The following is a 25,928-nucleotide window of genomic DNA, read 5'->3' as shown; positions in this document are numbered from 1 at the left end:
ATTATGCAGAAATTGGTTGTGTATTTATCAATGATAAAACTTTTAATTTAAATATTGGGCAAGAAGATTGAATAAAAAAGTACTAATAGCGCACTTATTCAAATTTTTAAAAGAAATAAAAAGTAGAAGTTTATTATAATGTATTGTTGCTCATTAACGACTGTTTGTCTTGTAATCAATTGAGCAATTACGTCAACGGTTTTTGTACTCAGTATATCTTTTGTCATTAGTTGGTTATCTACATTTTCTGGTGAAAAGTGACGTCATACTATATACAAATTGTTTATCTTAATGCATTCGATACTCACTCAGCTGATTGCAACAAAGTTTCAATATAAACTTTGTTTATTTCTTTTGTTCTCTTTCTTTTATATTTATCTACTATTTTCCTTTCCTCTTTCTTTTTTTTTCTTCATCCAGACACAAACACAAACACAAACAAAAGTGGAAATAACGAACCAACACTTCGTATTATGAGAAACTTCAGAATTTATGTGCTGCAACTAATCAATAGCATGGCTATCCAAAAAGGAGCCGAAACTGAAATGGATTAGTTTGGAACATTCAACATTTATTGAATGGATAATAAAAAAATTATGGGCTAATTTATATATCTGAAAGAATTAAAGCAACATACAGTAAGAGATAATTTTAAATGTTATATGAAAGTCTATATACTAAGATGAGGAACTTTAAGTCCTAATGAATAAACATTTATGACTTGACAACTATGAAAACAAATAATAATTAAAGAAAATAAACTATACAGGTCGCAACCAAGCCAATGCCGAAAGAAATAAGTAGTAGCTCAGAAAAGTTTGATTGAAGAAAGCCGCAATGATTGGACAGAAGGTTGATGATGCTTGGTGCCACCACGTGAAATTGTTTAACCCTAAGAAAGTAGTTACCTTGAATGCAAAAATGAGATATTCTAAACTATCTAGCTTCACCATTAGTAGCCGCCCCCCATTGGAGGCATGCCAAAAGGAGGCATTGGTGGCATCCCCATTCCACCCATGGGTGGTGGAGGAGGCGTAGGAGTATAGCCTCCACCCATTCCAGGCATTGGAGGAGGGGAAGGGGCATAGGCTCCACTCATTCCTGGCATCGGTGGTGCCGGCAAAGCAAGTGGTAGCAACTGGGCATACATATTCTGGAGATCATTGACAAAAAAAACTGTTGGGTTAGTAATCAAACAAACAATATGGTTGTGTCTGTAAAAGGAGATTCGAAAAAGGCTTACCTGTTGAGCAATCACGTCCTTCTCCTCCTTTTCCTTAGCTTTCTCCTCATTTTGAGCTTCAATTTTGTCCCTGATAAGCTCATCCACCTTGCTTGTATACTCTCTAATAAACTTCAACCAAAAATATAAAATAAAATAAAAATGGTTAACTTCGTCTGTTGATGAAAATCATTATACCAGAGCCACAGGCAAAAGCATACCTGTAAGAGATATGGGAAAGCAAAATCAATCATGTTGTTCATCCAAGCTAGCTCAAGAGCAACATCTGGCCGGAGAATATCATAACAGACAAAGAGGCATGATGCAAAACACTCTTTCTTTCCCTGAAAATCAATATATTCCCTTTGTTAATTAAGAGAAAAGAACTGGTGCAGGAAATGAAAAAGGGAGCAGCAAAATAATTTCTAACTGAAACAGGGGTCAAACCGAACTATGCCACCAAATGGGGCTTATATCACCAGAGTTGAATAAGGAAAAGGGCAAGAAATAAACACCTTCTCAATAAAGTAGATAAGCAAATCTTCTGAGAGTTCCCGATCACCAGATTGAGAGCATGTTTCCATGCAGTCCTTGTAAAGATTGTCTTTCTTTGACAAAGCAATGGATTGCTTCCATCTTCCTGCTTTCTTGTAAATGTATGCAGCAACACGCCTCATCTCAAGAAGTTCATGCTTCTCAATCTGCATATGCTCATCGTTGATCTCGATCAATAATAACTCGAAAATTATAAATTTACCAGTAACATTATAATCCCATATTTTGCTAATTGTCGTCAAAATAAGACAAAAAATAAGGAGATTCACCTTCTGTGCAAGACCTATCTGATCAAAGTTGTCATGCAGATCTATTGATTCTCGAAGTCTGTCATAGTCCTCTTCCTCGGCATAAATTTCATTCAGAGCTTCATTGACAGCAGATACGTTGTTGCTTTGAACTGCAACCATGTACGGCTTAACTAATCTAAGGTGGCCAGCCTAAAAATAAAAAAACAAAGCAACAAGCAATATTGTTACAGAATGACATTTGAAACCAGTAACTTAACTCACCAAATAAGATTGAAACTGTAAATAGAAAAATTGCAGACCTTCCGAATTATATCTACTACACGAGTGTGGTCCACACGAAGAGCAATCACATTCAACATATCATTTATTACATCTGGATGCTCTTGTAAGTAGAAGTGAACAGCCTTATAGTAGAGCTCTACACTTGCAACTTTAACTATAACATCTTTGAATTGCATGTGGTCCCATGCTTCTGGAGAGTGATTCATGACAGTGGTTGCAGCATTATCAAACTCATCATATTGAATGAATAGGTAAGTGAGTTCTTTCCAATGCTGCTGTTCATCACATGCCCGAATAAGCTTTGGAATGTTAAGCCGAGTTGAGAACAACTTAATGTGTTCCATTAGCTTCTCGGGTCGATATCTTGCATATAGAACTCCCAACTCAGTAAAGATACCCATATGTGCACGTTCCAATCCTAACCCACTTTCCATTAGAGATATGAGTTCATTGAAGCATCCTCTGTTCTGATAAAACTCGCTAACCTCCTCCAAATCATCCACCTTCATATATAGCAGATAGTAAGTAGCCAGACAGCAGCAAAAAGGTTAGACAAAAGAAATAAATTGTTTTTCTTTCCAAACGTTAAAATATAAACTAGAAAATTATGTCACCTGAATGATGACATTGAGACCACAAATCTGAGCTAAGCGGAATTCCTCAGCATCAACACAGGCAAAACAGACTTCCTTCCATGTTTTTGAACTGTTTGCTTTCCTGGCTGCATCAACAGCTCCTTGAAACTGTTTAAGCTTCACCAATGTGACTGCCAACTTAGCCCAGTTAGAAATAAAAGCAAATATAATTTTTGCAGCCTCATACAATGTCTCATCATACAAGCGGTCCCCAACATTTGGTAAATTGGCAACATTTGGCATCAGTATAAACTCTTCAATTTCTCCAAGACGGTCAATCTTAGCATAAGCATAAATGAGCTCGCTGTCCACCTTGGGCTCTTTAGTCTTCTGCCTAACCATGAGAAGATACTTCACCATGTCATGGTATACATCTGCATCTTCAGCAGCCTTAATAACCTCTAAGAAATGAGTTGAATCATCTGCACGAATGAATGACTCAATTGCATCACTCACTAAGCCTTCCCTAAGTTGTGCTTTAGCAACCTGGCTCCAAACAGCATCTTCTTCAACCCGGAAAGCAAACTCCACAGCACGATCAATAGTCTGGAGGTTATCCAGCAGGACATTAACAGCCTGAACATTCAAATTAAATTTCTTGAAAATAGCAAATGCCTCCTCATATAGTTGTGCTTCCACAGCTACCTCCCCTACTGCAGGTCCATCAAAGTTGTCCAACCTATTAATGTAATCCATAACTCTTGAAGGATCTGCCTTGATTGCAGTAAGAATCAACAAATTTTGCAGATTAAAATTTCCACTAAAAGCAGAATTTTGTAGCACAATCTTTTCAAGAAGCTCGATCAACTCATGTGGAAGATCAGCAGTCATAAAAGCTTTCACCGCGGCTGAAACTTGCTCTGGACTCTTGCTTTCAGGCAAAGCAGTGGACACCACTTGATCAATCAACTGCCTTCTAAACTCATTCTCAGGATCAAGAACTTTCTCCCAGAGGTCAGAGTCCATCCTTTCCACAACATATCTGACACAAACATCGGAAAATAACGTGTGTCAGAGACTAGTATTATGAAATACAATGAAAACTTTTCCTGATACAGGTCAAAGTTCGCACCTTGCTTGGAGTTTGAACAAGGAGTTTTTATTAGTAACATTAACCAGCTCGTCATCACATTGCCCTCTCCTGTAAGCAACAACAGCAAGGGTAGGATCCCGCTTTTCACAATATTTACCAACAACACGAGAATCATAGTATGGATTGGTTGTGAGAAAATGCTCGGGATTGTTGTTGCTGTCAATAATTATTTTACCCAGAGCATTATGTACATGCACATCCTGGCTTCCTTCGCTTACAAGATGCTCCAAGAATTGAGTAAGCAAGCGGAGACGATTCCTATTCATAGGAATCTAAATTAGAAATCAACATGACATTGATATTGGAGATGAAAGGTAGAAAGAAGCTAGCCCACCTCTTCTCACATTCCTCAACTAAAGGCTCAACTGGCAGAAGAGAACGAACGGAAAGTATAAGACCTTTAATAAAATCTTCAGGGCATTCATCATCTAACAACTGTCCAACAACTAGAGGAGCATTTCCAGGATTGACCTAAGAGCAAGAAGTACAAAGTTTAGGTCACCGTTCAAAAATTTTCAAAGAAAGATTTGAAGGACACATATGATACAAGGATTACCAAATTCAAATATAAAACCTGTAAACAAATATACCTTTTGAACATAACCTTCGATATATCGAAGCATGTTGTTAGTATACAGATAATGGGTGAGATCCGGAACAAATCCAAAACGATCACAGACATTAATCAATGGTCGTGCATCCGGAAGCTTGGCCTCCATAAGAAAATTCTTTGTCTTCTCAGCATCATAAAAGTTTGATTCCCTAGTTACACGCTCAACCTCCTTAATTTGTCCAGTTTTAGCAGCGGCCTCGATATACTTGAAGTGAATATCAGGATCCTCACTTTACAAGACAACAAAAGAAAGTTACAATAATTGAAAAAAAAAAACAAACTAGAACTGTGAAACTGGCGTGAATAGTGAAATGAAGTCATGTTCCATCCCAATAAGAAAGAAATACCTAGAGCTCAAGTATGCACCCAAGAAAAAGTATAGTCCCTCATAGGATTTGAACTGCTCAAATAGTTTAATACATGCATCAACACCCAGCTGCTCAGAATATTCCTTAGCAGTCTGCAAATCATGTACTAAGTAAGATACTCTGAGAAATGAATTATGGAATTCAAACAAAAAAAATAGAACAGAAGTCTTGCGGCAACATTGTCCAGAGATAGTACCTGAACAATTATTTGAAGATTGCCTCTGAGATTCACAAGTAAAAGATCTTTCATACACTCTAGTGCCCATTCTCGAGAAAGGGTACCAAAAAACTCAACTAAAGCCTGAAATACATCATATTATATGGTAAGAAATAAGAATATCAAACAATTTTATGATAGACTGGGTTATATGAGCAATTGCAATCAAAACCTGCGGCTCAATGGCATGTGTATTCACAATGACACGTTTGATGTCTGGCAACTCAGAATAATGCTGCATAATACACAGACAAGGTTCAGGATATGCTAATGATAGAACATTATACTGCCATCAGAACTTAAGAAGAAGCGAACCTGAAGAGCCCGAATGAAAAGGCCTGCCTTTTCACATAATTGTCCAATGCGTGGGCGATCATAATGACTGAACATGCCATTGGCCAATATAGCATCAGCAACATTTGGAAAGGTTACCAGATTAATTTCCAAAACCTAAGTATAATACATAGAAAAATATGATTTCACTTTCTTAAAAAAAAACCATATATATCACCATCCAGTTCAGGGGCAGTGATAATGACACATATAATAAAAGAACCTTTGTTTGAAGAAATCCATGTTCAGGAAGGTTTGGCTTCAGCACATCCAACAAAAAGGCCGTTGCCTCACGGATCAAATTCCTCTAAAAAGTAGCAGAAGAAATATATATAAATAAGATTTCCAATTCACAAATAACCAAAAAAAAAGTATGCAATCAGTTCCTACATTAAAGTTTAAACAAATAATTTTTAGTTGAAAGTGGAGGAAACTATATTAGCCTAAGCAAGAAAGTTATCAAAAAGCCTTATTAAAACCAAAAATTAAAGAAAGATTTATTTTGACAAAATTATTATTATTTTTCATTTTAAATTTTCAAAAAAGGTACATAATGAACGCAGTGATATAAAAGGAAAACAAAATTGTACATTATACTGTCTTCTAAAATTACAACTGAATAATAAATAATAAGAGAACGCAAAGAACACGGTATCATGAAGATCCAAAGGGTAAACTGCAAGTAAACCTGAAGAAATAGATCCGTAATTGTGTTGTAGTCTATGGGGCATCCTCCTTCCATTTGAGACATCATCAGAGCAAAATTTACAGCTCCCTGCAATCAAAGAAGTTTTGAATTATTTTATATACATAAACCAGAAAAAATATGGATGCTCAAAAAATAAACAACTTAGATTAGAGTGTGGATGAGCAATGTGAAAATATTCTTAAAATGAAAGCAACATAAGCATGAGGAAACCATTCCCATTTGGATACATTAACTGCCATTCATTAGGTGATGCTACTTTAAGCAAGCTATGCTCAGACTTCCAAAACATAAACAAGTACATGATGAATGTCAAGCAAGTCAGAGATAAAATTAAATCAGATGATTGTTCAGACAAAACCTTCTCACCTGGGGGTCTGTTCGTAAAATTGTTTGAAGAAGGAACATATAATCAGGTGTATATCCAACCTTCATTAAAGAACAGCGAAGAATGGCATTATAAAGGTAGTAGTAAGAAAACTAACAAATGACATAATAACATTGAATATCAACACCAATAATTTTCTGATCCTACTAAACTAATAAAAAAATTTACCTGCTTTGAATATATCAGAATCTTGTCAAATTCTCTCCTCTCTGCAAAAGCTGCAACAACTTTTGGTGTTGCTCTAGCTTTGATATAAATTTTCAAAGCGAGGTCGTTATCCACCGTCTGCATATATGCAAGCCTCGTAAAAATTAGGAAAAACAAAGGAAACAAGTGCAAAACACAAGTCAGGGAACAGATCATGTGTTTCTTTAAAAGGAATGGACAATTTGGATTTTCCTTCCCCAAACCATCAATAAAATAATATTCATAAATGTCCAAATGAAAAACAAATAACACATTAAATTTCTGTCAGGACCTTCACAAGGTCACCAAGCTCCTCACTGCATTCAAGTTTATCCTCTGCCAGCCAATTTTCCAAAAGATTCTTTTTGTTCTGATTTACAACAAGTCGTGACAGTTCCAGTGACTCAAAAGCATTGAGTTTTCCCATGGTTAACAGAGTTCCAAAGTATTGCAACAGTGGTGGCGTTTGCCCAGCTTGCACAGGTACACTCTGAAAGCAAATTAACATAGGCAACTCAAGAACACAGGATAAAGAGCATATTGATATATTAATGTGATTATGCATACCCTAAATTTGGTAACAAAACCAAGAAATATTAAAGGAGCAGCATTTTGATGTATAAAAGACCTGAAATTTAGCAACAGTATCAGGCGTTCGAAGTACTCCTTGTGGTGACTGTGCAGCAAGCTCTGCAGCTTCCTTATACTTGGTTTGAGCAAATAATTCTTGAAAACGCTTAACAACCTGAGAGAAAACACAAGCATAACAATAACTAGGTAAAAATAAATGAACTTTAAAATTGAAAAGAAAACCATTCTCCCCTCCCTCCTATCAAACCAACTACGAAGAAAAAAATTATGGTTGGGGAAAAATTTAAGCCCTAATAACTCCAGTTACTAATCTTTGAATCAGAAGTTACAGTTGCCATGTTCATATTTCACTTCAACATTATTCTTCTCAGCACATACTTTTAATGAAGATTCCCTTGGGCCTCAAGTAATTACAGCTTACAAACTGTTACCTGTTCATTCTGGTATTCTGTCAAAAACAAAAAACATACATACAAGCAAATGCTACAAAAGAAAATCATTTTCTCACGCTTTTATGCTAATTGTCTTGTTGATAACTGCTCTACTCTAGATGACACATCTGAAATGCTTTTATGACAACTACAATCTATTGAGACAAAAGGTATACAAGGATAAATCTTCTAGTTAAGTATCCATCAGGTAAAAAATTTCAGCAAATTTAAAAGTAAATACGTGGAGTTCATGAACTTTAAAACTACAGATAAAAGTATAACATCATCATATGCAGCTCAAGTTACCAATTCTTCTGCACCAGGGAGGTTTCCCCTTTTAGCAAGACTAACAGCAAGTTCCAAATTATTTAACTGCCAAAAATCCAAGCAAAAATTAGAAGTAGATAGCAAAAGAGGTGTTCGCATAGAAAAAGAACGAGCACTAAATACCTGGCCACTAACAAAAGGTACTATGGTTGCTTCATTCACAGTAGCAAGCAACACCTGGCCACGTCTATTTATAGCATAAAAGCCCCCTGATGTTGAGGCCTCTGCTGTCAAAAATATTGGATCGGGGCTGATTCGATTTCTATAAACTGCAGTAGCAGTCTCTAGATCATAGACAAATAAAAGACCGAGTTTTGTGATAACATATATCAAACCATACTTATTTGAAATCTGCACAGTGAAACAAGTCAGGTATTCAACATAATGTTTATTGGGAAACAGAGAATCATAAAGTCTACACTTATACCTGCATTGATACGGGAAAATCATCAGCAAAGTCTGGAGGAAAGAAGAGATCGGCTTGTTTCTTTGAAAAAGATGGCTTGCCTGATAACCAATAACACAACACACCAGAAGGTAGCAAAAAAGGCATCAGAATGCGGCAAGAACATATAATACAAATAGCAGACAGTCTATTGAAGATCCATAATTACATCTCGTGTTGCTTATCTCCTATTTAACTTATTAATCACTTTATATCCTATAATCCCCTCTTTCATTAACAAGTTGAATTGATATTGAAAATTTATTTTTCTTTATGATTTAAGAAAAAAAAAAAACTGTTTATACTAATGAGTGGGGATGTATCTATTGGCTGATAAAGGAAAAATCTAGACATGCATATACCTGGCTGGGCGCCAAGTTCAATGACATGCATCTTTGATATAACCTGTCCAGCATTGATGCTCTTGGATGCAAAACAAATAAGAGTTGAATCCTTATCATTGCCAGCAACCTACGTGTAACAAAGTAAAAATATCAAACAGTATTCAACCTGCAAGCCACACGCCTGAAATACATATTAATCGATCACAAAGAAGACAGAATTACTCTAAATGTGGCAAATGCGGCAGCATGTGCTTCAAGAGCCTGGCTCCGCTGTTGGTCCACAGAGAAAAGTTGCATATTTCCTTTTACAAGTTGTGGCCTCTGTAACCAACAAAACAAAATACTATCACTCCGACAAATAATTTCAGAAGGTTTTATCATTAGCAATCAAAAATATGAAGAGATGGTAATTCAGTAAGTTTAACATCCCCGTCTCAAATAAAAAAACAAAAAAAAAATGTTTATTACACAATATAAGTTCAAAACAAATTAATTTGTGTAAAACGTATTGCCACTAATAAGGCATGACAAAAAGTTGAAGGAGAATAACATTTGACAAAAAATATTGAAAAACATGAGTAACCTAAACCTAACTTATAAACCATCGTATTTACAACACACAGCAAGGAAAACCTTCTAAAGTGTTTGTAATGTACATACCAAATAGAAGTAAAAATAATACAAAGAAATGAAAAATATTCAGAAAAATATAAATTTGAGCCATCAATTGAGTAATTAAAATCAAGGACTTGTTTATTTCATCAAGAAAACTTTGACATTTATTTACCTTAATATAACAACTAATACTGACCAGAAAAAAGGACAATGGAGGTAAAACTAAATGACTAAACCATTAACTATTTACAATAGGAAGTATTAACATGCTGAGTCTCTTGACAGCTTCAGTGTGTAATTATAAATCATATATATACATATAGACCCAGATTTATTGTCCTTATTTCTCACAATAATACAAGAGAAATAAATTCGCATCACAAATAGATGGTTAAGATTAAAAGTTATTTATGATGTGTTTGGGATAGTTGTGATAATAGAATTATTTCAATGATCAATTATATGTATAATATATTACTGTTATAATCACAATAAGTTTTTGTTTGGGTAAATTTGTTGAAAAATGGTATTAAAATAATTAAAATCGTTTAGAAGCAACAAAAATCCACTTGTGCACAAAAATATGTACGAAGCTTACAACGAAAAAAGCTGATTTTTTTCAGAAAAAACAAATGTTTAACAAATTTCAACCATTATCCCTAACATCCAACTGAAATTGAAATTTTTTTTTTTTCCAAATCAGCTGAATTTCCAACTAGTTATCTTTCCTAAACATAAATAATGATCCTGTAACTATTTAAAAAGGTTACAGGACTACTTAAAGAAGTCACACGACTTCACGATTTAATCTTAACCATGTTCATGGATGATTGTCTCGTCTAGATTTCTTCCTCGTATCTCACCCTATGATACTATTACTTCTCTCAATCCATTCCAAACTACCGCGAACACACAAACAAATACATAACGGACGTACTTAGAGAGAGACATTTTTATGTCCAAAGAGGAGTAAATCTGGGCCACAAGGAACCATACATGAATGGTCAAAAGTCATGACTTATTAAACAAACTCGCCGCGTCATATAATTGTTTTAATCCCAACATTCATGTAAGATCTAAGGATTAGTATGTATTCATATCACCCACACAAAAAATGCAGTGTGTGGGTCCATGTATCTTGTTAAAAAGGACTTTATGAGACAAATCAAATCATTAAATTTTATCATGAACCGTCAAGATACCCAAAAGTCATGTAATTTTTATAAATAGTTACACGAGCAGATTATGCAGCGATACTGTAAAAAACTTTTAATTTGGACACTCATTAAAATGACCCCCTCAGTATGTAAACAATATATATATATATATATATATATATGAGAATTTTCCTAACATATTCAAACAAATTCCTCAAGTCTACCAAAAATAGCTCATAATGAGGATTGGAACAAGGCCAGAATTTACAGTATGTTACAGCACTATAGCCATTGATGTATACAAATACAACTCATAATAAAAAACAACAGCCAAAACGTGTTTATTCAGCTGTTGATCAAAAGGTATCTTTTGTCTACATTTACAAATACACACACACACACACACACACACACACACACACATATATATATATATATATATATATATATATATATATATATATATATATATATTTGCAAGAATTTTGCTAACATATTTGAACAAAACTCTCAATCTAAACTAATTCATACCAAGTATGAGCACAAGGGCGCAATCTACAGTATACTACAGTACTAGAGCCATTGCAGTATCCACATATACGATTCTAAATAAACAATGACAAACCTTCACTTAAAATGTAGCATTTCTCCCAAACAGAAAAAGAGAAGTAAACTAAGCAACCTAAACTTTAACCTAACAGGAAAATTAAGTGGCAAAAAACAGAATTCCACACAAAAGACAAGTTTTTAGACACCAACTTTCTTTGATGGGTGAAAGAGGTGTAGATGAATTTTTAAATATAATATATTTCTAAAAAAATTAAATATATAGATTGGATTATTTATTAAATGGGGCATGAATGCATTTGATTTTGCGATTTACATACATTTTCAAACAATCCAAAATGCATTAACGGGTTTTTAACTCATCCATTATAATCAAAATCAAAATATCAAATTTTACGAAACTGTATAATAGCACCTCATTGACTATGTTAGAAACTATTGTAATATCTTCCTCACATACTCAAAACCAGCCCATGAAATTAAATTGACAAATTTTGCAACTTATTAGTGACAGTAAGCTGACACACAAATACAAGAATAAGACAAAGGGAATGGCTAAGGACAAGGTCTAGACGTTGCGACAGGAAAAAAACGCATACCTCAGAAGAACCAGGGGCAATTCCAATCAAAACCAACCACTTTTCAGTAGGATCACAACGGTAGTTGATGATCTGGTTATTCCCCAAATTAGCTGTCCGGTCAAACACCTTCACTGGCTCACCCTCAGCTAGATAAGAGAAACCATAAAAACATTAAACTCACAACTGAAAAAAAGGTCCATCAATAGAACAAGAAGAGAGCATAAGATAACCAGCAGTCAAACTTATACACAATCAGTAAAATAGTACAACATTACATTACCTTCAATTGACCAGTGATACACAGATGACTGAGTCACTACGCCTAATGTCTTCGGAGTTATCCACTTCCAAAACACAACCTAAAGGAAATGGAGGAAAATAAAGAACAACACGATTAATTAACAAATAAACTGATAACAACAGACAGATTGTGCGAGAATAAAAATCATTAACAAATATTACAAATCCTCACCTGTTGGCCCATTTGATACGATTTCATCTTCGCTTTCGTTTCAATGTTAAACACCTGCAAATGATCCTGACTAGTGCCAGGAACTTGAGCTGCACGGAGAACAGCCGTCACCTTCGTTGATCGAATCGGAATCATGGCAGAGTCACGTAAAGCAATCGGAACAGCGAATGATTACCTTTAAGCGCGAGAATTCTGGCGTTAGGGTTCATGAGAGCGGAATCAGCGGTGATAGGGCGTCGGAGTGGTTGCATGGGCATGGCCATGTCGATCATGACGACGCTGTTCTGCGGCGCGGTTTCCCTGATGCAAATGTACTTGTCCGATTCCATGGTGACGTGCGTGAAGGTGATAAACTGCGGGTTGATGCCCACGCTTCCCAACTGCAAAAACGACGAACGTATCGGAGAGTCAGAAAACGACGAGAAAATGGAGAATGCGACGAGGCATTGCGGGGAAAACGACGGGACAATGGGGCAATGCTGACCGTTAAGGCTTCGCGCATGGCGATGGGGGCGTTCGCGGCCATGGCGGGCGTGGATCCAAGGGAATTCGAAAGTGAGAGATGGTGTGTTAGTGGTGCGCTGCGAGATCTGAAGCAGTGAAGAGAGAGAGAGAGAGAGGTGGGGAAGGGATAGAGAAGAATAAGGAGAGTGTGTGGAAGGAACAGAAGGAAACACACCACAACGAACGAGGTGGAAGTGGAAATGGAACAATGGAAGGATCCTTTCTAAAATTGTTTTTGCTGTTTTTGATTCCCGGAAGATGGAGGGAGAGGTGGGCCTTGGGCCTGGTAGGCCTGGTAGGCCCAGGCCATCATCCCATTGGACATTAGTAAATTAATTAATTGGCAATCATGATTTGAAATTTTGTTAACAGTGTTGTCATTCATCTTTTCGTGGATAACGTGTGGAGAAGCAAGAGTGTCTCTGATCCCAATTCATGGCTAAAAAGCCTTCATCGAATGTCCTATTAAAAATGTGGAATTTATTTTTTGATTTTTCTTTTTCTCTATCTACATTGTTTGAGTGTCATACTCACGCAACATTACAACTTCATCGTCCTTTTACCTGAATGCCCCAACATGTGGGGTACATTACGCAGCCAAACCCAACCATGCCATCTCACTGTCAATTAAATCCCAACAATGTTTCCTTGCTTTGCTTGGTTGCGTCATGCACGCGTTGTGCTCAGTTACAAATATACTCTCCTTACAGAAATACTCAACTTAACATACTTTAGTCATAATGCCATCAATACGAATCCACCCAAAACATAAGTATATCATTAAATACTTCAAAAACAAACAATGTGATTTCAATAATTTAAAGTACAACTTGTAAATATTTATTTTCAATAACATTCTTTTTCTCTTATCAACATTTTCCCACCCACACTCACACTCACTCCGCCGGTTGTACCGTGTCAACCAACGCCTTCCACCCAAACTACACATTCCCAATTTTACCATTTCGTTTTTCAAACCTGCACATTCCGAATTTGTCCCTACCTGAATTCCCCGTTCTGCCCTCGTAATCTCAAAATTTTGCAAAATCGTCCCTTCTCTAACGTCCTCAGAACTTTCAGCCACCACCGCCAATTCCCTCACCATCACCCATCCTTGCGCTTCCCAATTTACCCCTACGCTCATAGCCAATCTTCCAATTCTATCCCTCGCCGAATTTTCACTTTCGGTTATCATTTCTTCTTCTTCCTCTTCTTCTTCGTCGTCGAACCCAGCGAACTCCGAGTCAACTCGGTCGAGAACGCACCGAGGCGACGATTCCACAATCACACCACACGGTATCAGAAACGGATGCTCCAGCAGCTGATCGCAGCTCCACCGCCGCCACGGCTCCCTCCTCAAACACTTCTCCAGAAAATCCCGGCCGAGCTCCGATAACCGGCGCGGAAACCCCGGCACCTCGCCGGAGAATCCAATCCGACTCAGCGCGTCCACGGCGTTTCCCTCCCATGGCGGTCTTCCGGTGATCATCTCGATCACCGTGCAACCTAACGACCAAACGTCCGACGCCAGACCCTGACACTCCCGGCGTATCACTTCCGGCGCCATCCATAGCGGACTCCCGCGCGGCGAAGCCGCCGGGAGACCTTCCCCGTCGAACTCCATCGCCGAGCCGAAGTCGGCGAGCTTGCAGTTGCGACCGTTGGCTCCGTCTCCGACAAGGACGTTCTTCCCCTTCACGTCGCAGTGCACGACGCCGTTTTCGTGCACGTGCTTCAGAGCGCTCACCAAGCACCACGTGTATTGTCTCACTATATACTCGTCCACGTCGGGGTCCAGGTCAGCGAGAGTGCCACATGGCATGTACTCCATGTGAAGGTTCCGCTTCTCGCATGTGGTGTCCTCGCCGAGAAAGGTCACCACGTGCGGCGAGGACATGCGTCGGAGGATCCGAATCTCGTTCTCCAACGCTTCCAGCTGACCCGGGAGACCTGTTTTAATATCCACAGACTTCACCGCGAAAATTTGCGTTTGCGCCTCAAGCTTTCGAAGCGCGACACTGATGGTGCCAAACGCGCCCTTGCCTATGCACTTGCCTCTTACCCAAGAAGAAACCATTTTAAAGTGTGTGTTTTGAGTGTGCAATTGAGAGTGTATATATATATATAGTGGAGTAGGTGTTTGCTATTTGTTCCTGCACAAAAACATTTTTTTCCTTTTTCTTGTTTATTTTGTGTTCTACGTGGAATTAATGGAAGTGGATAATTAACGAAAGTGGTCGCAAGAAGTGACGTAAATGGTGATAGAGAGGGAAGGAAGAGTTTTTGTTTTGTGGGTGTTTTAATCGTTATCCATTTTATATTCGAGCTTGAAGAACTTTTCCCATTTTACTCCTTTTTGTGGTGGTTTAATACGTTGCTATTAATGGCATGTATGCAACAACAAAAAACATTGTTAGATTCTTATCCAATAGCACTCATTTAAGCTAGTTGGTTGGGAATTACTTAGAGACAAAACAAAACCATTGTATTTCAACTAAATTAGCTTAGGAACTAGATTAAGACATTCATTGTATTTTAACCAGATTGGAGTCACTAAATTTGGAGCACAGTTAGGTGAATCATCACTTCTGTTAGTTAACTAATTATTTAGATAAAAGCTAAATTATAATTCTAATTGTTACAACTAATTTAAAGTAATTTAAGCCTGTATATCAAGATAGAAGAAAGACATTTATCATTAGTTTGAAAAATATAAGTGTGTTTGAGTGATAAAAATGTGATGAAATAGAAGATGTGGCTATGGTGAGGAATGTGGTGAATATTGTTTTGGGCAAAGGGAATGGAAGAGAAGACAGTAAAAGAGAAGTGGGGAAGTGAGGCTAGTAGAGAAGATGCCCATGCCATTATGCTTGTTGCTCTTAGCCACACAATGTTCAAAATATTTTTATTTTGTTTCTTTTTACGAAAAATTTGGTGCATGTGGATACTTTAATTTTTAGGTGAGGTCCCAAAATCTAGTCGTATCTTTTTTAAGATCTGAACCAGGATGCATTATACAGTATCTCTTCTCTGTTTCTCCTGGACAACATTATTGGAACACTACTTTTGCTTCACGGTGTTACGGTTCACAACACAAAATTTATTCATGTAGTTTTTTCTTACATCATCTTATCGTTGATGTTTTTTATTTTTTTATCTTTTTATTAGCCTTGTAGATGGCATTGTAGAGCACTCACCATTTTTGTTTTCCCTTTTAGCACCTTTTTACGCATTTGTTTAATTGGTTTGTGCATGGAAACTGAAGTTGAGTGGCTTAAAACTAGAGTAATTGCGCCACTTGTCATGGTGTGGGTGCTCGCAAGGGACACTGAAAATGAATTGATCAAAAAGAATATAAAACAATAATCAACAGCGTTACGCAGGAGGAAAGGGAAACGAAGGGGAAAGGTCGTCCACGGAAGATGGCTTTTGACACAAAACTATATACTGAAGGAAAAACAAAGTTTGAAAAGGAATTTCATTACATTCTCTTTTACAATAAATGACTTGTGTAAGTAACCATTTGACAACAATTTGTATTAAACTTTAAATTTAACTCAATTATACAACAAAAGTTTGTTGACGTATATATGTCTAATTAGGAATAACAAAACGGATCAGTTCTGCCCATTTTGGTCTGACCCGCCTATGATCCGCTAAAAGCAGGTCGGGTCAGACTGGTCCACCACCAATAAATGGGTTAGATATTGCAACATATCATGTCATAGGACAAGTTGGCCCGCTTATTTTTTCCCTTAATTTTTTTGATTTTTTTTAAATCTATTTTATAAATCTATTTTATATATATAAATTTATTTATATAATATAAAAAATATTATTTTTTAAATTTTTTTTAATTTTAAACATAAAAAAATATAAAAGAACGAGTTGGCGGGCCAAGGCGGACTGGCCCGTTTTGGCATGCTAAATTAGCAGGCTAGGCAAACCAGGTTAGAACGGATTGATGGGTTAAAAATTAAAACTTGGCCCGCCCTTTTCTTGACGGGCCTGGTCCGTTTTCACATCCCTATGTCTAATGCATAAGACTAGATATTAATAAGTGGACTAATAGTAATATGATAGCGAGTGAAAAAATATGTCCAACAAACAATAAATTTTGTATGATAAACTCTATTTCATGACTTTAATATCATATAATGAAATAAATTTTAAGTCTATCTCAATTTCATAAAAATTAATTTGTAAAATAAAGTTTATTGGTGATATCTTTAATCGACGTAAAACTCAGACCATTTAGAAAAAAAAAAAAAAAACACTTTTCATTAGATTCTCTTTCGCAATAAATGATTTGTGTAAGTAACCATTTGATAACAATTTGGATTATCGTTGATTTTGGGTTTGACATATGATTGCGCGGAGGAGAAGCAAATGAGATGGAATATGTTGGGAATATGCATAATTGGTTTGGATGAGGTGTTGTTTGGAGTGTTAAAGCAAAGTGCTTCATGACTTTGACTTGCATATTGTGTGACGCAATAAACTGTGAGGAATAAAACAAAGGTATTCAAGTTGTGAAGTTGTGGATTAAGAATTCAAATTATAGTTTAAAGAATAACGCCCGAATATTTTTTTTTTTCACCAGCTAGGAAAAAGATATCATGGTTGCGTTTTGAACATTGAATTAATAAATGAAGGTTTTGAGGTGATTTACAATTTAACTAGTTGTGAAATGTCATATCGAATCGTGTAGCTCAAAATTAAATACTAAAAATATGATAAGAGTACGTTCTTTGGCATGGTTTCGTATGAAACTCAACATTATATTTTAAATAAGAAAAGCATTTTAAATGTTACTTTTGAAAAATCGTAACGTGACTATTAAATAAGAGAAATTAGCATAGATGAGCTAAGTTAAAAACTTGCTCTAGTAATATTATTGTTTGATTGAAATTATACTGAGAGTATCCAATTGAAATTTGAATATCTTATTTATTCGTGAGTTAATAATTACTTATATCGTGTTCTTTTGATAAGATTGTACTGTAGGGTGGATTTGGTGAGATGGATATAAAAAAAATTGATATTCTTTTAAAACGATTTGCAAAGATAAGGGCGGATGGAGTTACCAGACGGTTAAATAATACTATCTCACCTCTCATAAGAAGATTTGTAGTGAATTGATAACATTTTAACATATTATCCTTATCACATTTTTCAAATTACCATACCCTTTTAAAATATTTTTCTCATTATTAATTATTATATATAAATATTATTAATAATAATTATTATTATTATACATAAAAATAAATATTATTACATTATTATATATATATATATTATTTATTATTATAGTTTATTATATATATAATAAATTATAATATTAAATAATATATATAATAATTAAAATATTATTTAAAGTATAATAATTAATATATTGAATTATAATAATTAATTATGAATATAAAATAAATGTTATTAATAATTAATATGTTTATAATAATTAATAATAACTGAAATATTGTTAAAATATAATATATATATATATATATATATATGTATATGTATATAATAATTATTATTATTTATATATATATATATATATATATGTATATATATATATATATATATGTATATAATAATAATTATTATTTATATATATATATAATAATAATTAATAATAAATATATATATATATATAAATATGTACTAGCGAAAACACAGGCGCTGTCGCGCCTGTGTGTTCGCTTTTTTTTACGTATTTATACGTATAATATTAAGAATAATCGATTACAATTTATGATGGGTATAAGTAGATTGGTTGAAAAAGAAAACAGTAAATTACTAATTCATAAAATTATATATCAACTAATATTTAATACATTTGATCAAGATTTGGAGTTAATGAGTTATATGTGATGGAGTCAATGGTAGGTGTTTATAAATATACAAACTATTTTAGTAGGTGTTTATAAATATACATTCATTAAAAGAATGAAATATATATTTCATACATACATGATGCAGAAAAAAATAGTAAATGAAAGTATCATATATCGACATCCTTAAACATTTCTTTAATTGGGAGGCCAAATAAAGATTGATGTCTAGGATGTGTTTCAGCTTCCCTGCATTGTAAAAAAAGTAAATATTATTGCTAATATATATGCAAATAACAGAAATATTATGTAGCAATTGAATTATGTATAGATAATAAAAAAAACTTTATTTACCTTTGGAGCAGTCTTCTTAATTCTTTGTAGAAGACATGGTCCATAAGTTGTTGAGTTTTAAAGAACTAAAAAATATCATTGAATAATGTTATTTACTTATGAGTCATTAAATGTATATGTAATGGTATACAAATATTGAAGAAATAGTAATAACCTCATTGATGCATATATTTTGATAAACACAAAGATTGTTGTTGTAGTGAGTATGGATTGGTAATGATTTTTGTTGTTTCCTGGTAATGGAAAGAAGTTAAATAAAAAAGAATAAAGATTTTTTGTGGTATTATAGAAGAATAATGGAAGAAAGTATAATGGAAGAAAGTAAATAATTTTAAATGTGCATAATACCTGCATGTCTTTTGAGAAAGTAATTCTCGTTTGATTAGATTTGAAAGTTGTGTTTTATCAGTTATCACAGTGGATCCCCAACCAATAGAATAAATTTTCAAATGATGAATCTACAATTGAAGAACAATATATGTAAACACGATGCACAATAGAGTTGTATTGATATATGTAAACATGACATATTATAATTGAAATGAATTAATTTGATTACCTTGTTGTCTATTGGCTTAACCAATGAAAGTGAATATTCATCCTTCCAAGTGTTCCATTGGTTCATAAATTTTGCATTCTACAAAGAAAATGTCAACTATTGCAAGATTGGGAACTAAACTTTTAAAACTACACTTATCGCATATCACCTCTTGTGGTATAAATGTGTGGAAATGACTTACATGTAATTCTTCATTGAGGTGTAAGTTGTCCTTAGTTATTATCGTACCTGCCAGGTATAAAATAAATATGATGAATTTTATTTTCGTAGTTGTAAATATAAGTATAATTGGGTAGAATATGAAAATATAGTCATTTTAATGACATAAATGAAGTAAAAAACGAACAATACCTAGTTTTGAGATAACAAAATTTCCTTATAAACAACATTCTTGGTAAAAATGCCTTCTTGTCCTTCAAGGTGTCCTTCTTTAATAAGGATTTTTGTGGAAGTTTGAGAAACACCTCTTGATAAAGCAACATATAATTGACCATGGCTAAAAACATGTCGTGGAAGGTAAATTCCAACGGTAGGTATAGTTTGTCCTTGTGATTTATTTATGGTAATTGCAAAACTCAATCTCACAGGGAATTGTTTCCTAATAAGCACAAAAGGAAGACCTGCACTCTCTGTTGTTTTATGTTTAATTCTTGGTAAGAAAGCTCTTTTTCCTGCATGGTGACCTGTCAATATTTCAACATCCAGCATGTTCATATAGAACCCACGACATAATAATCTTGTCCCATTACATAACCCAGATTTAGGGTCTATGTTTCGCAACAACATTAACGGTGATCCTTTTTTAACCTTTAAGTTATGTGGTGGCAAACCTCCTGGACAAATAGTGTGTAAGTACTCATGTTGGTATAAATGATATGTGTCTCCTTCAACCTCATCAAATGACAACAAATTACGATCTTCTCCTGGAAATAGATCGATAATTATGTCATTAAGTTTTTCTACATCTTCATTTTTTGGAGTTAGTATGGCTCGTTCAGCCATATAAGATGCATCCCATGTATGAAATTGTAACTGAGGAAAAGTTTGGTGTATGAGGTGTTGTATTGAGGTTTCTCCTTCCCATGATATTGCTAGTTGTTGGGGTATTTTAACCATGTCATCAACTTGTGTTGGTTCAATACCATCTCCAATGCGCATGAGATATTCAGCAAAATTGTGATCTTGTAATGATCTCATGTTTTGTTGTAAATGTAATATCTTTGTGTTACTCCATAAATGAGAGTTAATAATACAGGCAGAAATCATTTGTGCTTTTGTACCTTTTTGAACAACTGGCAGTACCTGACGAAAATCACCTCCTAATATGATCACTTTCCCCCCAAATGGAGCATCAGAATCTAGAATGTCCTTTAATGTTCGATCTAGTGCCTCCAAAACATATTTGTTAATCATGGGTGCTTCATCCCAAATAATTGCCTTTGCTATTTTTATTAGTTTTGCAAGATCTGATTGTTTACTTATAGAACAAAACGAACCGGCCTCGACATTGATAGGTATTTTAAATCGAGAATGTGCAGTTCTACCACCCGGTAATAATGTTGCTGCTATACCAGAGGAGGCTGTAGCTAAAATAATTTGACCGTTGCTCCTACAATGTGCAATTAAAGTACGATAAAGAAATGTTTTACCGGTTCCGCCTGGTCCATCCACAAAAAAGACTTGACTTTGATTACGGTTGATTACATCTAAAATGGTATTGAAGGCAATGAGTTGGTCATGATTCAATCTGTGTACATTGTCAACATCTTCAGTAGGTATCTGTATTGATAATTCTTCTTGTATAATTCTTGGTACTGAAGTAGTTGCCAATGCATCATAAGATAAAGGTGGCAAATCAAAATCCTTGATTGTTTTACCATGCTGAATTAAAAGGTCATTTAAATCCCTCAATAACATAGGAATCAAGTTCTCATTGACAGAAGTGTTGGTTGAAGTATAATCTTCTAGCATATAGGTGTGGAAGTGATTCCAAAGGCTTCTAACATCAGTTGGTTCACAAAAAAGTAATATGGTCACAAATAGTCTTCGTAAAGCATATGGCATTTGTAAAGTTGATGCTTCAACTAAGCATTCATGAATACTATTGTCACTTTCTAAAAAGCCCCATTTCTCAGCCGCCTTTTTGAATGTGTGACAATATGTTTCATTTGGTGATAATAGATATTCCCAACTGGTTGGTCCTCTTATGTGAGAAAGCAAAACCCGCAAGAAGAACTTATCTCCTTCAGAAGGAGATACAGTATACATTCGGCCGATAACTTTCTTGTTTGACCTTCTTGGATACCATTCCTTATGTCTATTATTCCAACAATAATGCTCTGGAATTTCCCGATACAAAAATGTTCTAGATTGGGGATCTCTTTGATTGAGTGCAAAAAATTGTGTGAGCATGGTTTTGGAGTTGTTATCATCATTCAACACGTCATTGATGTTTTGGTGCTTATAAAATCGCACTTGTTGTCGATTTGGTAAATGAATTTGCAATCTTTCAACAGCTGGATTCATTCGATAGATTGTAAATCTGAAGATTTTCCATAAAGCCTCGGGAGCACAAATCCATCTAGCATCGAGATATTGCTGGACTTCATCTATAATTGGTCCTCTATGAATCTCCATTGCTACTCGATCCGGTCCTTTGTAAACATACTTATACAAATATTTAATACTTTTGATGCTGCTGCAGACCTCAACATTTATATGACAGTCGTATTTTAAGAGTAACCAAGGATTATAAGGAACCACCCATCTATTGTCAACAGTCACATTTCTATTTATGGAAATTGGTTCATCAAAACGTCTTCTATATTGTGGATATGAATCATTACCTTGTCGTGTTTCTTCCAAGAAATCCTTGGGAAATCTCTTTTGGCATTGATTGCGCTTCATACATGGTGATCTAGGATTGAGAGTTCCGCAAGGACCATGTATCATGTGTTTCAACACAGCTTCATGCAATTGTGGTTCTTCTGCCTTATTTGGTATTTCTGCCCTCACAATGCTATCATAATCTTGTGGATCACGTAACTTATCATTATTATCTAAGATCAATAGCATATGTACATGCGGCAACCCACGTTTTTGAAATTCAGTAACATACATATAACTATTAACTTTTCCGAGGACTCCTTTATTAACAACATCTTCCTTCAATTGCTCAAATTTTGCTCGAAAGATTCTTGTGAGCAAGTCAGGGCGATCTTGTGGAGTTTGTTGATTTTGTAGTTCAGAAGAAATTTCACTCCAAGATGGATTGCATGTCATTGTAAGAAAAATATCAGGTTTTCCATTGTGAGCAACAATTGCCATACCATCTTGATATCGTTGTGTCAAGTCTCGACGACTACCAATAAATGACGATGGTAATATTGTCCTCTTTCCAACAGTATCTTCAAAGAAATGAAAGAGTGAATGATAATATAATTAGATGTAATAAATGTTGTTTTAAATATATTTACCTGCGTGAGTTTGTCCTTCATGCAAAGCATCCTGCAAACCTTGGTACACTTCAGCACGAATGTTGTTTTGATGATTACGAATCCATCGTAACCTTCCGGTCTCAATCTTAACGTAGTTATCTACAACATATTGTTGTAAAAGTCGTCCCGCTTGTAATATTACAGACTGATCATTTGGACGAATCTACATTAAATAATCACGTGTTTCTAAAATATGTTAGCCTTCTTAATATTACATAATTTAATGAAACTGGGATAATTATGATAGAAGTTACCTGAAGCATGAAACTATAATATTCTCGGCAAGAGATACTTTGGCCATTATGATTTTTTGTGTTGGTGTCCCAGCCATATGTTCCAAATGGAAATAATAAAGGATATTGTAAAGGATCATAATATCCTACGGTTTCTTGTATGTTTATTAAATTTCCATCATGACCTACAACTTTAATATCTCGGCCACGTGCCATTGATTCTATGTCTGCAGTAACAATAATAGCTGCTACTTGAGATGCAGTTGGAAGATTATACTGTGGTTGATTCGCAGGACGCTCTTTAATGAGTAAAGAACATATCTGAATATTTGGTTCTTGAGCAAGTTGTCGAAATACATGCACAAAAGGATTGCACCGGTGTAATATTTGTTGCAATTTATGAACAATAGTTTGATGAAGTTGAGGGTTTTCCAACATCCTATTTTGTAATTCATGTTCAGTGTCATAAATGTACAACTGCAAAAACCGGGGTCTGGACCCATCATTTGGATAAAATCCTCCTATCCTATGATAGATTGCACCTTGAGCACGAAAACTATATATACCACGACCATTTGCTACTATAGTTTCATCCATATGAACACCAAGAGAAGTGAATGAGAAGACATGATTGTAACTTCTTATATGTTGTCTAAAATGTCTACTTTCAGATGTTTGATCTGAAAATATTTGAAGAAGCTCATGTGGAGGAGGAACACGTGGAAGTAAGACTTTCCCACCAGAGCAACACATATCGCGCGATTCATGATAAAATAATCGTGCATGACAATGTGGACATGTAGTTGGTGTAGACAATTGAAATTTGAGCATCGGAACCGTATTTAAAAAATTTCTAGCACTATTATGTGTTCGGGGGAATCCATGTAGCATATCTACATTATTGTGATAAATTGGAGGAATAGTAAATAATGTAGTATTATAAATTCCAAAAGTATGAAAAGTGCATTCTTAAAGCACAACATGTATTAATTATGGTAGGAAAAAGATACAAATAAGGTTCAATGGTACCAAAATTAGTATTAACTATTGATGGAAATAATTTACTAACCATGTTGAAGGGCATTGACGTGTGTATTACTTTGTCCTGCTTCGTTATGATTACATCCTTCCAATCTTTGTGTAGGAAAACCATAACCTGTGTGGTATTAAATCAATGAAAAAAAGTGCATAATAAAAAACCAATATCACTGTAATAAATAAAGAGAAAATTAAAAACCATGATAGTTGGTAATAAAGTATAATCATATCTTGATACATAGAGAAAAAAAAGGAAGTAATTGCGAAAATTAACGATACTTAAAGGTGTTTTATTTTTCAACATCGTAATAAATTATATCAAAATCATAATTACAAATCCTATAATAGTAAATAAATAGAATGAAAATATTTTTTGAAATGGTATGTAAACAACATAAATTAACTATTGATGAATAAAGTTGACTAACCATGTTCAGTGCCAGTAATGTGTGTATTACTTGGCCCTGCTTCATTATCATTACGACCTGGAAACCTGTCAGTAATGTGCGTATTACTTGGTCCTGCTTCATTATCATTACGTCTTGGAAACCTGTCAGTAATGTGCGTATTACTTGGTCCTGCTTCACTATGATTACGTCCTGGAAACCTTTGTGGGGCAAAACCATAACCTAATATTTAAAAAATAAGATAAATTGTATTTGAAGCAAATATATACTTTACAGGAAAGAACTAAAAAGAATGTAAGCATATTCGGAAGGATTTTCTCGGCTAATGACATACAGTAGTGATGAGGTGGGTTTAAACCTAAACAAAGAAGTTGTATTATACTTTTTTGTATAGGGTTAGATATAATTTTACATTTAAGCGTAAGTAAATGTAATTATCTATGAAGTATTTTTAAGATTGTTAGAATACATTATTGTTTATATATGTTTTTTACTGTTGTACATAATACAAATATAGTGTACTAACCACAATCTATGTTACTGACAGGTGAAGTACTTGACAATGCTTCATATACATTATATTCTTCAAACCTTTGCGGTGCATGAGGAGAACCTGTTATGTGAAAGCATGAAGCATAATAAATATAAATATGTAAATATTTCATAAAATGGTAAGTAAATAACATGGATTAAATATTGATGAATAAAATTGACTGACCATGTAGGGTTTCAGTAATATGTGTATTACTTGGTTCTTCGTCATTATCATTACGTCCTGCAAACCTTTGTGGGACCAAACCATAACCTAATATTTAGAAGCTAAGTTAAATTTTATTTAAATCGAATATATAGTTTACATACAATAGTGATGAGGAAAAATGTGATGTTACCTGCATTAGTTACGGACCGAGCCATTTGTCGAATAGATGTCATTCTCAATCGGGGAGCTCTGTTTGGCATTTGGACAATGTTGGTTGTGTTTTCAGGATTATTTTTCCTTCTTTTAGACTGTTCAATAAGTCTTTGTTGGGGGGTCATTCTACGTCTTCTATTTGCAGCATTTATTCTCCATCTTTGTCTTTGTTGTTCTGATGTTGATTTGTTAGAAGGAATATTT

At 34.7% G+C, this 25,928-nt stretch overlaps 3 protein-coding genes across 3 annotated transcripts; all 3 read right to left on the bottom strand.

Moving 5' to 3' along the window:
* Positions 1–579: 579 nt before the first annotated feature.
* LOC114187703 (clathrin heavy chain 2-like) lies at positions 580–13,162 on the bottom strand. Its single transcript, XM_028076021.2, has 30 exons — positions 12,864–13,162; positions 12,555–12,759; positions 12,380–12,468; positions 12,188–12,266; positions 11,926–12,053; positions 9,210–9,308; positions 9,006–9,114; positions 8,626–8,705; positions 8,322–8,549; positions 8,178–8,243; positions 7,478–7,594; positions 7,142–7,339; positions 6,832–6,948; positions 6,645–6,704; positions 6,258–6,344; positions 5,793–5,876; positions 5,552–5,686; positions 5,409–5,471; positions 5,216–5,320; positions 4,999–5,111; positions 4,629–4,881; positions 4,373–4,509; positions 4,018–4,296; positions 2,925–3,927; positions 2,328–2,813; positions 2,047–2,217; positions 1,738–1,923; positions 1,444–1,566; positions 1,244–1,354; positions 580–1,153 (listed from the first exon to the last, which is right to left on the bottom strand). Exons 1-30 carry the CDS (start codon positions 12,903–12,905, stop codon positions 953–955), a joined length of 5,154 nt encoding a protein of 1,717 aa, XP_027931822.2. The 5' UTR covers positions 12,906–13,162; the 3' UTR covers positions 580–952.
* Positions 13,163–13,313: 151 nt separating this feature from the next.
* On the bottom strand, positions 13,314–14,961 carry LOC114187704 (mitogen-activated protein kinase kinase kinase 17-like). Its single transcript, XM_028076022.2, has one exon. The coding sequence runs from the start codon at positions 14,958–14,960 to the stop codon at positions 13,605–13,607; it is 1,356 nt and encodes a 451-aa protein (XP_027931823.1). The 5' UTR covers position 14,961; the 3' UTR covers positions 13,314–13,604.
* Positions 14,962–19,987: 5,026 nt separating this feature from the next.
* LOC114188511 (uncharacterized) lies at positions 19,988–24,119 on the bottom strand. Its single transcript, XM_085675111.1, has 3 exons — positions 23,388–24,119; positions 23,113–23,296; positions 19,988–23,043 (listed from the first exon to the last, which is right to left on the bottom strand). The coding sequence occupies exons 1-3, from the start codon at positions 24,117–24,119 to the stop codon at positions 19,988–19,990; spliced, it is 3,972 nt and encodes a 1,323-aa protein (XP_085531237.1).
* Positions 24,120–25,928: the final 1,809 nt, after the last annotated feature.

The sequence above is a fragment of the Vigna unguiculata genome, chromosome 6 (genome assembly GCF_037176805.1).
Source record: "Vigna unguiculata cultivar grain cowpea cultivar isolate G323 ecotype 2 chromosome 6, ASM3717680v1, whole genome shotgun sequence".
NCBI classification, from domain to species: Eukaryota; Viridiplantae; Streptophyta; class Magnoliopsida; order Fabales; family Fabaceae; genus Vigna; species Vigna unguiculata.
The sequence above is the reverse complement of the archived record's forward strand: the minus strand, read 5'-3'. Positions and strand labels throughout refer to the sequence as shown.

What these genes read in the sequence shown, in the direction of transcription:
- LOC114187703 (XM_028076021.2), bottom strand. Translation starts at nt 12,905, where the DNA reads ATGGCCGCGAACGCCCCCATCGCCATGCGCGAAGCCTTAACG. An exon ending in CGTATCAAATGGGCCAACAG is followed by an intron (nt 12,267 to 12,379) that starts GTGAGGATTTGT and finishes CATTTCCTTTAG; the next exon opens with GTTGTGTTTTGGAAGTGGAT. An exon ending in TAGTAGATATAATTCGGAAG is followed by an intron (nt 2,218 to 2,327) that starts GTCTGCAATTTT and finishes TTTTATTTTTAG; the next exon opens with GCTGGCCACCTTAGATTAGT.
- LOC114187704 (XM_028076022.2), bottom strand. Translation starts at nt 14,960, where the DNA reads ATGGTTTCTTCTTGGGTAAGAGGCAAGTGCATAGGCAAGGGCGCGTTT.
- LOC114188511 (XM_085675111.1), bottom strand. Translation starts at nt 24,119, where the DNA reads ATGTGTTGCTCTGGTGGGAAAGTCTTACTTCCACGTGTTCCTCCTCCA. An exon ending in ATTATAGTTTCATGCTTCAG is followed by an intron (nt 23,297 to 23,387) that starts GTAACTTCTATC and finishes TATTTAATGTAG; the next exon opens with ATTCGTCCAAATGATCAGTC. An exon ending in TGAAGGACAAACTCACGCAG is followed by an intron (nt 23,044 to 23,112) that starts GTAAATATATTT and finishes ATTTCTTTGAAG; the next exon opens with ATACTGTTGGAAAGAGGACA.